The 16,291-nt window shown below is 32.3% G+C and overlaps 2 protein-coding genes across 2 annotated transcripts in view; one reads left to right on the forward strand and one right to left on the reverse strand.

Annotated features, from left to right (window-relative positions):
* LOC132700385 (neuropeptide SIFamide receptor-like) overlaps nt 1–16,291 on the reverse strand; it is a 419,618-nt gene that overhangs the window by 85,128 nt on the left and 318,199 nt on the right. The gene's annotated exons all lie outside the window — the stretch shown is intronic.
* On the forward strand, nt 3,989–11,484 carry LOC132700387 (cylicin-1-like). Its single transcript, XM_060667662.1, has 2 exons — nt 3,989–4,110; nt 10,791–11,484. The coding sequence occupies exons 1-2, from the start codon at nt 4,099–4,101 to the stop codon at nt 11,256–11,258; spliced, it is 480 nt and encodes a 159-aa protein (XP_060523645.1). The 5' UTR covers nt 3,989–4,098; the 3' UTR covers nt 11,259–11,484.

Below are 16,291 nucleotides of genomic sequence, written 5' to 3' on the forward strand. Positions count from 1 at the left end.
GACTGTGTCGTTTGCATATCGTCTGTTGTTGCTTATGCCATCGTGCGTTTTTCAAGGCCTAGGAGTATATATTAAACAACATTGGACTAAGTCTACACCCTGACTTAATAGATATTTAATATGCACTTTTTTTCGTTTCATGACTAGCGAGATTTACTGAAGCTATTTGGTGTTCGTACAAATTCTGTATGATCTTTATATCGTTCTTTTAAGTATTTCTAGCAGCTCTTTATGCTTGGAAATTCAAAAGCTTTGGTGTAATCGCTAAAACACATATACCTTTCGGTGGTCTCTGGTTTTTTGCAGTTAAGATCGACAATGCAAAAAACGCCTCACGGGTTCCTAGCCCTCCCCAAAAACCCAACTGTTTTGCCATTGACGTCTTGGTCGCATTCTTTTTATGCGGTTCGCATTACTTCTAGAAATAATTACAATATGTCACTCATGATTGGCGGAACTCGGCGCATTTTTTTAAGCTTTCTTCTATTCGACCATTAGCAGTAATATTTTATCGGCTATCCATGTTGCTGTTGATCGTTGTTTACGACCACTAGTGGTTCATGAGATTTTGAGTTGCTCCCAAATGTCTTGCATTTTCTTCACGTTTTCTCTGTGCATTTTGTAGATTTTGTGAGTGCAAAACTTTACTCTATCCTCCATTTATCTCATAGGAAGTTTAAATCTGGCATTCTGAAGATTTTTTTCATTTTTTTAGTCGCAGTCTGATCTTGGCGATAACTGGATTATGGTCCGAACCAACATCTGACAGTGGGTATGTTTATTAAACACAGTTTCTTTATATCTTGGGCTAATATGAAATCAATTTGGTTTCTGAATTCGGGTGTGTCTCTTGGTGACTTCAAGTGATAAAATCGTCCGGGTAGTAATTTGAACCAGGTGTTAGAAGCAAACAATTTCTCCTCCTGACAAAGAACTAGCGAACGTTTGGCCAATCATCCTGCTGCCTTCTTCAGAGCTTGACTGAAACTGACTCGCATTTGACTCTGTACCTGGTTTTATATTGTTTGAGGGGGGCAGAGCTAAATGAGTGGCATAAACACCATCTCGGATTACTGATGCAAATATTGACAGGTAGAGCCCTGAGTCGCGGTTATGATTGTTAGGCTGCTTATAGATTTCTATAGACTCTCGGATTTTTGGTTGGTAGAAGAATTGATTACATGCAAGAATTTTAGTTTTATCGAATAAAATTTTATGTCCTGTTTCGTGATTGTGTTCGGCAACTACTGATGAGTTTATTTATCGTAATCTTCAGACTCTTTCACGTTTTAAACCTAGCCTGATATTTTTCGTCCGGTCTCTCCAATGTGTTCTTTGCCGCATATGCATGGAATGCTGTAAACTCTTGGCATCTCAAATGGAATTTTCTATTTGACGGATCGAAGATGTTGAGAGATTTTTGGACAAGTGGTAAATCTGGAACTTTTGATATGTGGTCAGTGATATTTTGAATATAAGGAAGGACAGCAGTGGCTACTGTGGGATTGCTTTCGTTTTCATTGCTATTGGAAGGTTTGTGGTGAAGTGTATTTTGTGATGGAACGCTTAATATCTTTAATGTGGAAATTATTACAGAGAAGAGCAGAGGTAAGGTGTTTTAATACTGGGTTCCATGACTCGGACTGAGATAGTTTTACTGATCTGTAAAAAAGAGAGTTGATAACCGATGATTTTGGGTCGGATGGTGATGTGACAATGCATTAAGGTATCGTTCTATGTGCGCAGGTTTTCTGTAAACACAATGACCTAATGTTAGGTCTGATTTTCTACTGATAAGGATACCTAAGAATGGGAGGTTGTTATTAGTTTTTTTTTAATGGAAAAACGTATCTTAGGGAGTGCCAGAATTAGGCTTACTTCATCATGTTTTGTATATTGGTAGTGTAGTATAGTATATAATATAGTATAGTATAGTAGTAGTTGCTTTATTTCTGACTAAAATATTTGAATTTCTCTTTAAATTTTATCGTCGAATTTGAGAATCGACCAGCTCGTTAGTTTTCCGCCGTATAATAATACTGTGTCGCCGACCTTTGTCTTTCCACTGCTGGGCTATCTTGTCTCGCAAATACTCCAGATGTCCCTATCTAGTTTGTTCATTTCATGTTTTATATTATGCATTTTTTCCGGCGTGTACATCCTTTTAAAAGTCCAAGTGCCTGTAGTACAACAACACATAAGAATTAAAAATTAGACAAGCAAATGAGGAATGGATGAACAACAAATGCCATGAAGTTGAACAACTGGAGATAAAACATGACATATTTAATAAGCACAACGAAATGAAGGAGTCTTTCGTAACATCTAGGAAGAATACTTTGGATAATATCATTCACCAGCACTGGAAGTACCATAATGGATACTCAAGAAGAACTTAATTCCTATATTGAAATATTGCAGAACTATTTAAGCATATTAAAACCCCAATACGCAGAAGGGCTAGAGATTAACTAATCAGAATACAATATGTCATAAATTTTGTTAAAAATGGCAAAACTCGTGTACTAGATGATATTCCTCTGAAGTTGTTACATGGGTTAAAACTATTAACAAAAAACATTCATTGAAAATTGTGCAAGTGTATAGAAAATATGAGTGTCGTGCAGTTCGGTTTTCAGATTCGGGAACCTGTGAAGCACATTTTGTCATCCAAAGATAATTCCAGGATATCAGCGTCTTCAACTGCGATGTATACACGTGCTTCTTGACTTCCACAAAGGTAATTGACAAATGCTAAGATGAGAAAATGATAGAAGCGCTAAAAGATGGTGATAATCAGTGTTGGGTTCAAAAATCTTTAGTAAGAGTAGACATCGAAATATCAGATCAGATCGAGATTTCTCGTGGGGTAAGACAAGGCTGCGAGCCTAGAATTCGACTTAGTACTTAACCAAGAAAAGTCCAAAAACATGATGATTAGTAAATGACAGAGACGGTGGACCAGAAAAGAGAAGAATATCTTGGGATGAAGTCCCAACCATTCAACTGTTAGAAAAGTCTGTTTAGCCCTTATCTTGTCTCTAATATAATGGAACGGATAAACCAATTAAAAAATAAAGAATGAGGTAAGCCGAGTGCCACGAAAGTGTATTATTTATAGCCTCGCTATTTTCAAGGGACTGTCTCTTTTCAGGGGTCGAGAAGCATAGAATCTTCATGAGGAGTGCAAATTTTAGAACTACGGGAACCCGGCTTTCCTTTCAACGACCTTTCTTGCCCATAACGCTTTTTAATTTCCAGAACTATGCTCTTATTTCTGCCTTAAATTTATACTAGGACAGTAATTGACCATCCTTCTTCAATAGTGAAAATTTTGCCTTGTTAAAAGACAGAGAGGTTTTTAAGCCTCTTGCTACCAAGTTTAATTCGGGATATAATTTTGTAATTTTTTTGTTAATAATGGTTAAAGCAATAAAGCTCTTTATATGTCTCAATTATCTACCCATCTCTATAACAATTTTTATTCACCAACTTTCATTCACCAAACTCGTCTTTTTGGGAACGACTGGAGATGTGTAGGTCTAAAAAACTGAAGTACGGAATGTATCGGAGGCTATCATTATATTTTATCTGTACTTTGCGATATATCTTGTAAGGTGTCAACCCTGTCTAATGATTCCTGGCATTGTAAATTATTTTTTTAAGAAATGGATTATTGCTGCTATTTTGTGTGTTTTTTCTTTCAATACCTTTTTTTTGAATGCGTCGTCAATTATTATTTTGGATTGTTATTGAATAATTTCTTTATTTAATTGATTTTACGACGGAGTATAAGGTATAGATAGCTTCGCATTCAACCGTGTTAATTTCAATTCGACAAACACACATAGTGCGTAACGCGTTGGCAAATTACTTAATCACCAGTTTTTTTTTACCGCTGAACCGTAAAACAAAATCAATGAAATTCAACATCAAGGTAAATATCTAATTAATCATATGAAAAGGTTTGAATTTAATTTGGTTTAAGCGGGGCGGCAGGACAAATATAAATAAATTCATCTGTTTAATCAAGGCATAAACGGTAGTTTATTGCACCAGAGTAGATATTTGTGTCGACCGTCATTAAGGTTTGGAATTATGTTGAAACTGGTAAGTTAAAACCGTAATTTTAATATAAATACTAGATTTATTTAGGTATAAAAACGCAGAGAAATTCAATTAATCAGGTGAAACATTTTCAATGTTTTTAATTAATTAATTAATATAATTTAATTAATAAACAGCATAATTTTTTGTCTTAACCAATAAAAACTTAAGGTATAAACCATAAGTGATTTTCTAGCCTCCGTTTACTGTATTTTTTAAGGGCTTGTTAGCAATTCAGCTTAAGAGAACTTTTACAATATAATTTATTATTTTCAGCTCTAATTTTCCTAGCAGGTTTTCACCTGACCTCAAACATTTTTTTATTGAAAAGTTAATCTCTTAAAATAAAATAAACAGTCTACAGTAAAGTAAATATGCTACAGTGAGAAAATTAGTAAAAGATAGCTCAGGAGCCTCGTATGCAGTGCAAACATGGCAGTAAGCTAAACAGATCAAATTCGATGTATCTAAATCAATAATAAAATAATTTCAAGTCAGTATTTGATGATTAAGGTCTGTAAGTCAAAACTTGCTAGTGGTCCTGATCGTGTTCCTTCATTTTTCAATCCTTCATTGCCAGACTTCTGGAAGGATATTTTTAGAACACCGAGCGCATTTCAGGGTGATGTGCACTAGCAAAGTCCTTTACTCTCCAAGAGACTCTGTTGAATGCTTTTGCATATATTGTTCAGGTAGTTGATATTCATAGAATTTTCAAATGACAGACAGACACAGAAAAAAAAATCTTTTTCTTCTAAAGGACATTTGCTCATTTAATCCCATATGTGGTGGCTCTAAATATTTAAAGGGGGGTAATATTTGTCCAGTGTCGTAGGTTTTTAGGCCCGGAGTTGCGCCTTCTTCTTGGCACCTCTTTTTATTGATTTGACCTTCGATGATAAGACGGATCTATTCGTATTTTTGGATTTTCATAACGTCGCCAAAATTTATGTATTATATGAGGTGCATAAGCTCTGGTGTCTTGTTCGTCTTTCGCAGGATATTCTAAGCATTCTACGATAAGCATACGATATTATTAAACAGCACAAAAAATTAAAATTAACATTCCAATATCAGGCGATATCCAAATCCTAGGATTTGCAGAAATTTTCATTCGACAAATTTAAACGCATTTTGTATAAGACTTCAACCATTGAATTCAAACGTAAAACAATTTACATTGCATTAGAGCAAGTAAGTGAAGTTAAGGACCTGGCAATAATAATTGATACCAAAGTCTCTTTTGCGAATCATATAAATGTTCTTACTTGAAAAAATTACTGTGAATTGATTCGCTCATTGGTGTAGTCAGCAAGCCAGGTGTACGGTCTCCTTTTTATCGAGTGCACCGTGCGTTCAATTTATTTTGATAACATTTTAATTGGCTGCAACTTTTTTGTTTTTAAAGATCTTAAAGTAAAAAAAACAAAACAAAGTGTAGTGTTAGTAGCCAAATTTTTTTCTAAGTGACGTATAAAACAAAACACTATCAATTTTCTGACACATAAGCCTACATCATATATTTTTTTAATGGAACACCCTGTATATTATACATATGTTTAATAGAATATCTTATGCCGATTATAACACACTTTTAATCCACTCGTTTTTGAAAAATTTGCAAAAATAGGAAATTTTTATATAATTTCAAAAAGTGCCTTGCCTGACAATTAAGAATATTTTTATGTTTGACATATTGGTAAACACCGTTGATGGTAAAATAAACATCCGTGAAAGGAGTGATATTAACTATACTTTCTGAACAACCAAAGTGCAACCGCATCGCGTCGTCAGTATATTATACTTTATCCAGAGTACCGAGTTCCTTCAAAACAGATATTTCCAAGCCTGCAAACAAATTTGCAGAAAACGGTAACGTGTTAAACTCTAAAAGGCACATCCAGTTTCCTCTAATACTAGAGTATATTAAGAGACAGGTGTTTCTCAGAGAACAATCCACTCAGCTTTGAAAGAACATTAATATAATGCATTTAAATTTCTAACTAACCATTTCACTAACGAAAACTCGATAAACTAAATGAAGAACAACGTTAAAGTAGGTTGCAGTTTTGTTTAGATGTTTTAAATAGACATAATGAGAATAACAATTTTGGGAAAAACATTTTATGGACTGGTAAAAGTTCGTTCACTACAACAAAGGGTTGTAATAGACAAAATACGCTATATTGGTCTATAGATAATCCTAGACAAATACACGAAATAAAAACCCAGGGGTACCAATTAATGAATGTATGGTGTGGTGTCATAGATGGGCATATTTTGCCTCTGATATTTACAGATCAAAAGTTAACTGAAGATTATTATTTATTTGCAACACTTAGAGCACCAAATAGAACAACATAAATATATCAGCGCTAATTATATGGCAGTAAGAAATTTTCTTAACATGGAATATCCCAGGGGTTGGATAGGTCAGCCAACAGCCCTGACATAACTTTAATGAAGTATTTCTTTTGAGTATATGAGAAATGTGTTCAGGAAAATTGTGGTCACATACAGCAGTATTTAGAATGGTTAAAGATTTTTTTACTTTAGTGTGTCTTGTCATTTTTAGTGTTTTTGCTCTACTTCAATTTGTAAATAATTATTGTTGTTGCAGTCAGTCATGGCACTCTTTGAAATTATATAAAAAATTCCTATTTTTGACAATTTGTCAAAACGAGTGGACTAAAATATAAAGTGCGTTACATCATTGTAATCGGAATAGGATACGCTATTAAACACATATATAATATACAGCTTGCTCCATTAAAAAAAAAATATGTAGTCTTATATGTCAGAAAATTGATAGTGTTTTGTTTTATACGTCACTTGGAAGACTTGCCTACTAACCCTACCTTTTGTTTTTTTGTTTACTTTGATATCTCTAAAAACATAAAAGTTACAGCCAATTAAAATATTATCAAGATAAATTGAACGCACGGTACATTGGCAGCATTGGAAGTGTGCAAAAAATATTTTACGAATTGGGAATTAGTATTCCCAAAGTAAATTAACATACTAAAACCTCGGAGACTCCACTCAGATTCAATCACAGTTGAAATTAGCTGTGGTAATCTATTATCCCAAATATATTTTTTTATATCCACCACCACAAGATCAAAGTATATGTGCGTATGCAAAGAAAATTAAACGAGCTATATTCTTCATAAATATTGTGGTCACTAGTTGGGTTATTCTATCAATTAAATAATTTTTAAATTAATTAATTAAATAGTTTTAAATATACTGTAGAGAGAGAAATGTGGAGACATGAGAGGAAAATCATTAGCTGCTCTACCAAAATATCAGTGCCGTCTGCGTGACAACCTAATTTTTTGGAAATAATGCGCCGTCAAAAACGATTTTTGCTAAGTGAATAAAGTTAATAAAGTACGGAACTCAATACATCAATTTTCCGAGAGGTAAAGCAAGTGAATCCGTATTTTCGTTATAAAGGGTGTTGTGAAATCCAATTTTATTAATATTTCAAACCTTCTTTTGCCGATATTGTTGAAAATCTGGCGTTGTTATTTATATAAGTACCTCCTTTAGTCCCAGGTAGATTACCTTCTTTGATTATTTCTTAATTTATAAAATAACACGTGCTTGTGTGGTATTGGCTTAGAGCTTGAAATGATTTCGAACTCAGAAAGTAAATCAGATAGACCGACAAAAAAATAGGTGTTATAAATAGTGACAATTATAAGATAAATATTATCAGGAATGCAAAAGTGCAAGTTGTGCAAATTATTATGAAAAGTTATTCCTGCAAAATTGATTTCTGGAGATGAATAATGAATTATAAGTATTTTTTATTTTTCTAGTTGCCAGTGGCATAGTAATTGTTGTTCTCTTAGTTGCTACAAGAAATATTTAAGTGGTTTGAGTGCAAAGGAAAAACATGCTTCGGTCATTTTATTTTTGAAAACGAGGATCAATAAGATTTGCGCTTGCAAAGCTTGGTAGAAATACATACAATTTTAAGAAGGAGAATGACAGCAACCCTGTTGTCTCAGTTATTAGTAAACCGAAATCACTATCACACACAACTGTCAAATATTTTATATTTTTGACAGTTGATTTCGATCTGATATTTGAGTGTGTATAATTTAGGCATTCTAAATTTAAATATGATAAGCATTTTCCTCTATCTCGTAAGGATTTTTATCAACATTAAAAGAATTAGTCAATGAAAATATCGGTTGATTTTAACATTTTTTTTATTAGTACAAGAACAAAAACCGAAGGAAAAAATCCAAATTAAATAACAGAGTCTCAAACAATGGTTAATTTATTTTGTGGATTTTCTTGGCCGGATTGTCCCTTTTTGATATTTTATATTGGAACCTCTCACCTTGCTTCTCACTCACGGCACCAATATTTTCGGGAAGGTGGTCCAGATGTGAGTGTAAAAAGTGTAGTTTTATACTGGTTTTGAATCCCATTTCCCTAAATTTCTAGAACGTGTTTTCTACAACGTCTTTGTAATTTAGATATTTGTTGTTTCCTAAAAAACCTTTTATAACATCATTCGATCATCGTATTCACAAAGCCTTGATCTTCGGTAAATCTTGGGTGAGTCAATAAAAAGAATCCAGTCCTCAGAATTGTAATCTGTATCAAGTAATATAAAGTATTATTAGATTAGGAATATCGGTGCAATAAACAAGTGAAGCACTTTGTTCAAAATAGTCTAGATGCTAAAATTTCGGAAAGATTCTTAGGTACACCTAAGTCTCTCATTAGATCATTAAGTGCTGATTATCAAAATAACTCCGTATATCACCAACATCGCGTAGGGTATCTTTAACCATTTCACGTTCAGAAAAACTGGTGGTATCTTCTAAATTGACTGGATTCTCAGGTATTGAAACATCTGGGCAGTGTGGTACTGGCCTAATTGCAGGCTTGAGGTTGGGATAAACATTATTTTTCAAATTTTTAGTATTATAACCACGAACATTGCACATGCAGAATGCATCATGGTGATCGATTGGCTCATCGCCTGGTTCCATTATTAAAATTCGCTTCGCTGATATTCTGTAGAATTATTCTGAGAATTTATGTCAGTGGCGTAGTAATTTCAATTTTTAGAATATTATGTAATGTTCCTATTATTAAAATAATAAATATGACATCTCAAAAATGAATTCCAAAATGTTGCGTGATAAAAACAAAAAAAAAACACTGTTTTAGAAATTAAATTCCTATAACTCGAAAAATATGAAAAATAGCGAATTAGAAAATCTTTGTTAGCGTGTGTTATCTGTAAAAACAATGTTGGAAATGTTTCAACAAAGACATCGGAGTAATAACATTTCTTACAAATTTTTATAGTCCCATTTTTAAGAAAACTGTGATTTAAATATTGGTCGCTCGTGAAGGATATTTGTAGTACTTGTGGGAAGCTCAATGCAAAAATTAAAAGTGAGACTCTGAAAGAAAATGCTAGTAGGGTAGCAATCACTGACCTTATGGTTCGCAAGAGACGTAGCAAACTTTGTGAAGAGGACGATGATGTATTAGGAAATTGTACAGGATCTATATTATTTTCGCCAGCTGACCATTTGTAACTTTGGAATTCACAATTAAAAAACCAAAAATATGTCTTGCTACGAATGTCATCAAGTAGAGGTGGGTAAAAACGCGGATGAGGTTTGTTCCTTTTTTCAACATTACGTAGATGAGAAAGAGAATAAGAAGTATACAAGATTGTATATTTTTTGCGATAATTGCTGTGCGCAAAATAAAAACAATACAATGATTCGCTTTTCAATGAGTTTGGTTGAGCTGATTCAAAGATATACAAATATTACTTTACATTTGTACTGTGCAGGAATATATCGAACTAATTTAGAAGAAATAACGTATTGTATAAAAAAGCCTAAACCAAGAAAAAAAAGACCTACATATTGAACACAATAATAGTATATTATGCAACAAGTGCGGTAAACGGTATTTGACTCATGAGTTTATTTGACACGAGCGGAGCGAGTTTTTAATAAATGAGTGAGTTAAAAAGTTTACCGAGTGTGTTGCATATTATACTTTTTCTACGACCCTTCGTTTTTGGGTCTATTTTCGCAAAACAACAGGAATACATTCACTGGCATGACCGTCAGAATTGACAAACGTCTAAATATCTCTGAAAACATCCGATTGCTCCCAAATCCGTGCGGTAAAATCCCGGAAATGTCCGAAGTGGCTCGGATTCGTGGGAAACGAAACTGACGTGGTAAAATGACGCTTCCCGCGCGGTAGATCGGTGGGTAATTAGGTATTTTACAGACGGGAGTAGAAAAAAAACATGTCCGAAGATATTTTAGATACGACGTTAATTTGTTATTTTATATTTCTTAGTTAGTTTAGTCTTTGTGAAAAAAATGTGATTTCATTCGAGAGAGTCATAGTAAATGCTTGTGCTTTTATTTTAATGCAGAAAACGTCGGCTCCATCTGTCAATTTTGACAGCAAATCAATAAAAAAACAAACAAAATGAAAAAAGTTCTGCAAAAAAATTGAATTAAACTACAGTTCCTTTAAAAAGTTTATTTCGTTTTCTTAAGAATTTTTTAAATGTGACTGTTGCCTTTCTGCAGTTAGCAATTCATGTGTAGGAATATGTATAAATTATAACTTATAACATTATGTTTCATAATCATTGTCTTTTTAACTTGTAGGTGTGCATTGCTGCACTTGTTGTAACATGGTCTACTTCCGGCGTAGTATCCAAATCGTCTACTGCAATAGCACAAGGAGATAGCAGTAGTGATGCCCCATCTGTAAAGAGTGTACCATTACGTCCACCGTCTCACCATACGTCGCAGGATAGAAAGCGAGACGACATCAAAGTCGATACTACAAAATTAGATAAAGAAGAAAAGTCTAAAGCAAGGAAGGAAGACAAAAAATCGCCGAAAGAAGAAAAAGACAAGGATAGCCATCATCGTCTAGAGCATGATACTCATCGGGATTCGAAAAATGGACGGAAAATTCAGCACGGAGAAGAAAAGGGGAAGGAAGGGGAAAAAAGTGATCGAGCTGAGGAAGAACATGTAAAGGTTGCTCAGTCTAGAGCAAACGACAAGAGAACAAATAAAGAGGAAAAGAAAAATCGATCAAAATCAGAGAGAAGAGGTGAACATTAAACATAAATTTTTCGTTATTATATAATTATGTATATTTGTTTATAGAATTATTTATTTTTTCCGCGTATGTAATAATACCATAATTATACGTTGTTTTAGTATATTTAAATTTTGTTCTATTAGTATAACAAATGTACTGTATTTCCATAAATTGTTACATATTAACGCACTAGTTAGGTATTATTATGTAATGTATATGTTTTCATAAAGAAAAAGAACCAAACAAGTTGAATAGTATTTTTGATTATCCGGATCATAAAAATCAATTTTGCATTCAAAAATACACTCCAAACCACAAATAACGGGGGGTAAATCGGAGAGGGTGAGTATCATTGGGCATATACTGCTATAAAATGTATGGTATGGTACAATAATAATTACAATAATAATAATTGATAATAATATTAATGATAATAAAAACAATAGTAATAATATATAAATGTTTTATTTGCCAAACCAATGCACAATCATTTAAACGAAATACAAATTTGGTCATAAATATTGACAAAAAGGAGGATGAAAATGATTATTAAAAAAAAATTTAGTTCATCTTCCTGATAAAATTATGAAAAAATATATACAGGGTGTTTCACGGTTGATGGTGCCTTAGACCTTTACGGCGGTACATTCGATTGTTCTAAAAATTTTGTCCGCGATGCTCTTTCGATACAAAATATTTTTAATGCTGCGACGTTGCCGCTTCAACATTGAAATTATAAATGGGACACCATATATATTATTGCATTTTCGCGGATAAAATCCTATTCGCTTAGATTAGGACATTTTATGAGTTCCTTCCATTACCTAAATTAAAATATATCACAATACGTTATCCGCATTCTCAAATGTGCTTGGAAAAATAATACACAAACAAATTAAAGAAGAGGTGATGTTACCCTCAGCACTGACAACTCTGATCACTCGCAAACCAGTGATTAAAATACCCGAAAAGCCCGAAGTGTCTGACGACAATGTGATACTTTGCGCATTTCGAAATTTTAGCAGAAAGTCTTCGAGATATTTTACTATACTGTAACATCATTTTCGTGATGACCATGATTTCCTGGCTTGCCGACGTGATATTAAGTCGGAAAACGTCCCTTTTGAATAAAAATCGAATCCAAGTAACTGTATTAAAAAGGTTTTGTTTATCGAAAACCATACATGCCATTGCAGTGAGTCCCTGTATACTGTACTGCCATTGATTGATTGGATTTTAAGACCCTAAGATCTTTTAATAATAGATAGCGTTTCCTTCTATTTTACAAGGTTTATTCGGCATTGTGATTCTAATTTCCATAAAATAATTAATCCTTGTCGCACAGTAACAACCGCTTACCTTGTGCGAAATGTCAATCAATTTTTCTTACTAATCTTAAGAAGGTGATGTCTCAAGCGTGTCTATGGGAAGTCATGTTGCCAAATACAATTGTTTGTAACTTCCCATATGGCGGTCCCCCAAAACAAAGTTTGCCTATTGATTTGGACTCAATAAATATATCTAAGTACAGTGAAATCCATGCGAAGCTTTGTAAAAATGTATGTTAAGTTCAAAATTTGTTGTATTGTTACATAATTTTTTGTAGCAATGTGATGTATTGATGTAATGTAAATGTCTTAATGTTTATAATGAAAACAATCAGTCTTTCTACTGCTATGTAAATCAGTTTGCAAGTAGACTCTTATTTTCTGAAGTTTTGTGACGATAACTTAATTTTAGGGAATGAATGATTCGTTGATCTATGTGAACGTGTATTAGTAAATTAATATGATAAAAATTTAATTATTTTATTTATGAACAAATAGTATTAAGTAAATATAAAAATTAATTGCCAGTAAATAACTTTAGTACTAGCAACAGAAGTTTCGGCAAATTTTGGAATGTATCAGAAACAATAAGTTTAATATTAAACATTTGTCAACCACAAACATGGATTTTTCTTTGTGAATTAAATTTTTTAAATTTATTTTATAGTCAAAACGATAAGTTAATAACAAGTTCTATCGAATACGTTCCTATACTTAAACGAACTAGTTCTGCAGTTATGATGGAAAACAAATTCGGATTGCCGTAAATAAAGTTATATTAATATTATTTAATATAACAGAGGGCATCGAATTTTGAAATACCCTTGTAATATACTTCCCCTGTATAGTGGACCAAAGATTAGTAGCACATTATGCTTCCAAAAGAAGCCCTATTGTTCCAACGTTTCTAATAGCAATGGACCTGAAAATTTGTTTTTATTAATATTCCCGAAACAGGTCAAAAACTAGTTTGCAATTTTTGCTTTTTAGTAATTTTGGCATCCTGAATCTGATTAAATACATATGTGTAAAATTTTGGTCAGTGATATCACTTTTGAGAAATACAGGTGAAAAAAACGGCCTACAATAATTCTATTGTGGGTATTGACATTTAGACGTTTTCTTTTTAAATCGGAAGAAGCTCATTTCTACATAAGTTTTCTATCACTGTTTGGGCAGCTATCATAGTATCAGTTCCTTGCAAAAAACGGGGTTTCCCTAATTTTAACATTTTGGATATACAAACAATAAACAATGAACACCAAATGGCAAGAGTTTATTATGCATTAGTGCAGTCACGTTTGCAATATGTTATTTTGAGAGGAGCAAAAGTACTGGATATTTCCTGAAAATCGTCTTTTTAAAAATAGAAATTTCTCTAATGTACAGGGTGTCCCGTTTAAGAGGGTCCCATACCTTATCTCGAAACCTGGTTACAAAAAAAAATACAAAAGTTGTTTCTATTAAAATGGCTTTTTTTTATTTCCATAATCATCACTTTTTATATACAGGGTGGTAAAACAAAGTTACATTTTTTTAAATAGAACACCCTACATTTTATTGCTTTTTTGGATAGTCCTTCCAAAGATAAATTCAACGATATATATGAGTATGGGCCTTTGATGCACCGTTTCGAACTTATTAGCGATCATCTTCAGAATGCTTTTCTTTAGGCAATGATCAAATTTAAAATATTTTCTTAAAATACGCCGTGTTGCCACGCTTCGCAAAATGATTTTTCTTATATGAGACACCCTGTATATTAATGGATTTTCGAATAACCACTTTAATAGCAATTTCAATTTTATAACATAAATTAAATTGGCATATAAAATTAAAAACTTGGTATAAAAGCTCCTTATCAATTTGTTCACAACCGTTTTAGAGAATTGTTATGAAGTCATATTAAAACCAATATATCAATCTTTTCGCAATGTTGTCAAATTTCGCAAATTACCTCTTTCTTCGTTTAAGCGTCTACCTGAAATGATTACAAAAATTAACATTAACTACTAGTGTATATTACTTACAAGTAAAATATATTAAATTAGTTTTTTAATATGACCGCCGTTTTGAAGAAAACAAGTAGTATATGCTATTTCTAAATGGTATTTAAGACGTAATTCGTTTCATTCAGATAGTGTATTTGCTCGTCCAAAACTGCTGACGGCTTATCTTTGTAAACCTTATCTTTCAATGTGCCCAAAAAAAAAAGTCTATGGGGGTCAAATCTGGACTCCTCGCTGGCCAAGAGATGGTTCCGTTTTGTCCAATCCACTCTCTGAAATTTTCGTTAAAAAATCGAATGATTGCACACTTCACACATTTTTTATTTTCCAATAAAGCGTATTTTTTCTGTTAAATAACACCACAAAAGTTATTCAATTGATTCAACATTCTAATAGGTCAATTTTTTCCTCCTTCGTATACGTTATACAAAATAAACTCAACAAAAATGCAACTTAATAAAATAAATAGAAAATACGCTTAAAATATTATAATGCACTGATACCTATCAAAAAATCATTAATATTACCACAGCATGGAACTACTATTGTTTTCAAAGCTACTGTTGTAAAAATATGTCGACAAGGTCAAAAATTAATAATATCATCAATTTTGTGTATCTGCCTATCACCAGCAGGTTTCTACATATTTTTGAAAGATATTTGGTCTACATTATTAAGAAAATGATTATTTTTTTGAAGTGTTTCTCCTGTACTATGTTATATACTTGAAATGGCTATTAAAGTGTCTATTCGAAAACCCAGTAATATACAGTCTGTCTCCTTTAAAAAAAAACGAGGAAAGTATCGTTTTGATTTGATTTGATTTGATCATTGCCTAAATTATTTTAGTAAAAATAATAAATGGAAAAAAGTTTAATAAATTCGAAACGGTGCATCACAGATCCATACTCATATATGTCGTATTTTTCTTTTTTTCTTGTAGACGACTATCCAAAAATATAATAAAATTTGGGGTGTTCTATTTAAAAAAGCGTATCTTTGTTTTACCATCCTGTATATAAAAAAGTGACGATTAGGAAAACAAAAAACGGTCATTTTAATAGAAACAACTTTTGTATTTAATTTTTTTTGTAACGCCCGTAGGTTTCGAAATAAGGTATATGCCCCTCCTAAACGGGCCACCCTGTACAGCTGTTCAGGGAGTCGAAATGTTGTACGCTATTTCAATTATTATTTAAAACAACGGTTTTAAATATTTTAAAAAACAAAACTGAACTATAAACAGTAAGTCAATCTGACAATACAAAAAATAGAGGAAAGGAACATGTTACAGCAAATAAGATTAAAAAAGAAATAGTCCCAAGATCTTACACATTTTTACAGGTCCATTTTTATAATTTCCTAGATGAGGATTTATTGCAGAAATTCATATTCTTAACATCATTAGCGCTTTTAAAAATATCTCAAAAATTTATTGTGTTTGTAACATTTGAAGCAACAAATACCTGAAAGTAAACTAAATATTAGAAAAAAAAGTAAATAACAAAAAAAAGAGAGAGAATGCCAAAAATAAAAAGTCTAAGATTTACATGTAAGATTTGTTGACTTTCAAAGTCAATTAAACTGACCAAATTTTACAGTTATAATTTTTAAATAATATTCAGAAAGGCAAAATTACTAAAATATTAATATAAACCAATTTTCAGGCTCATTCCTTATAAAGCCTTAGAGGGCGTGTCTGGACATATGTTTATA

This window comes from Cylas formicarius, unplaced genomic scaffold (assembly GCF_029955315.1).
Source record: "Cylas formicarius isolate icCylForm1 unplaced genomic scaffold, icCylForm1.1 PGA_scaffold_4__25_contigs__length_36172078, whole genome shotgun sequence".
NCBI classification, from domain to species: domain Eukaryota; kingdom Metazoa; phylum Arthropoda; class Insecta; order Coleoptera; family Brentidae; genus Cylas; species Cylas formicarius.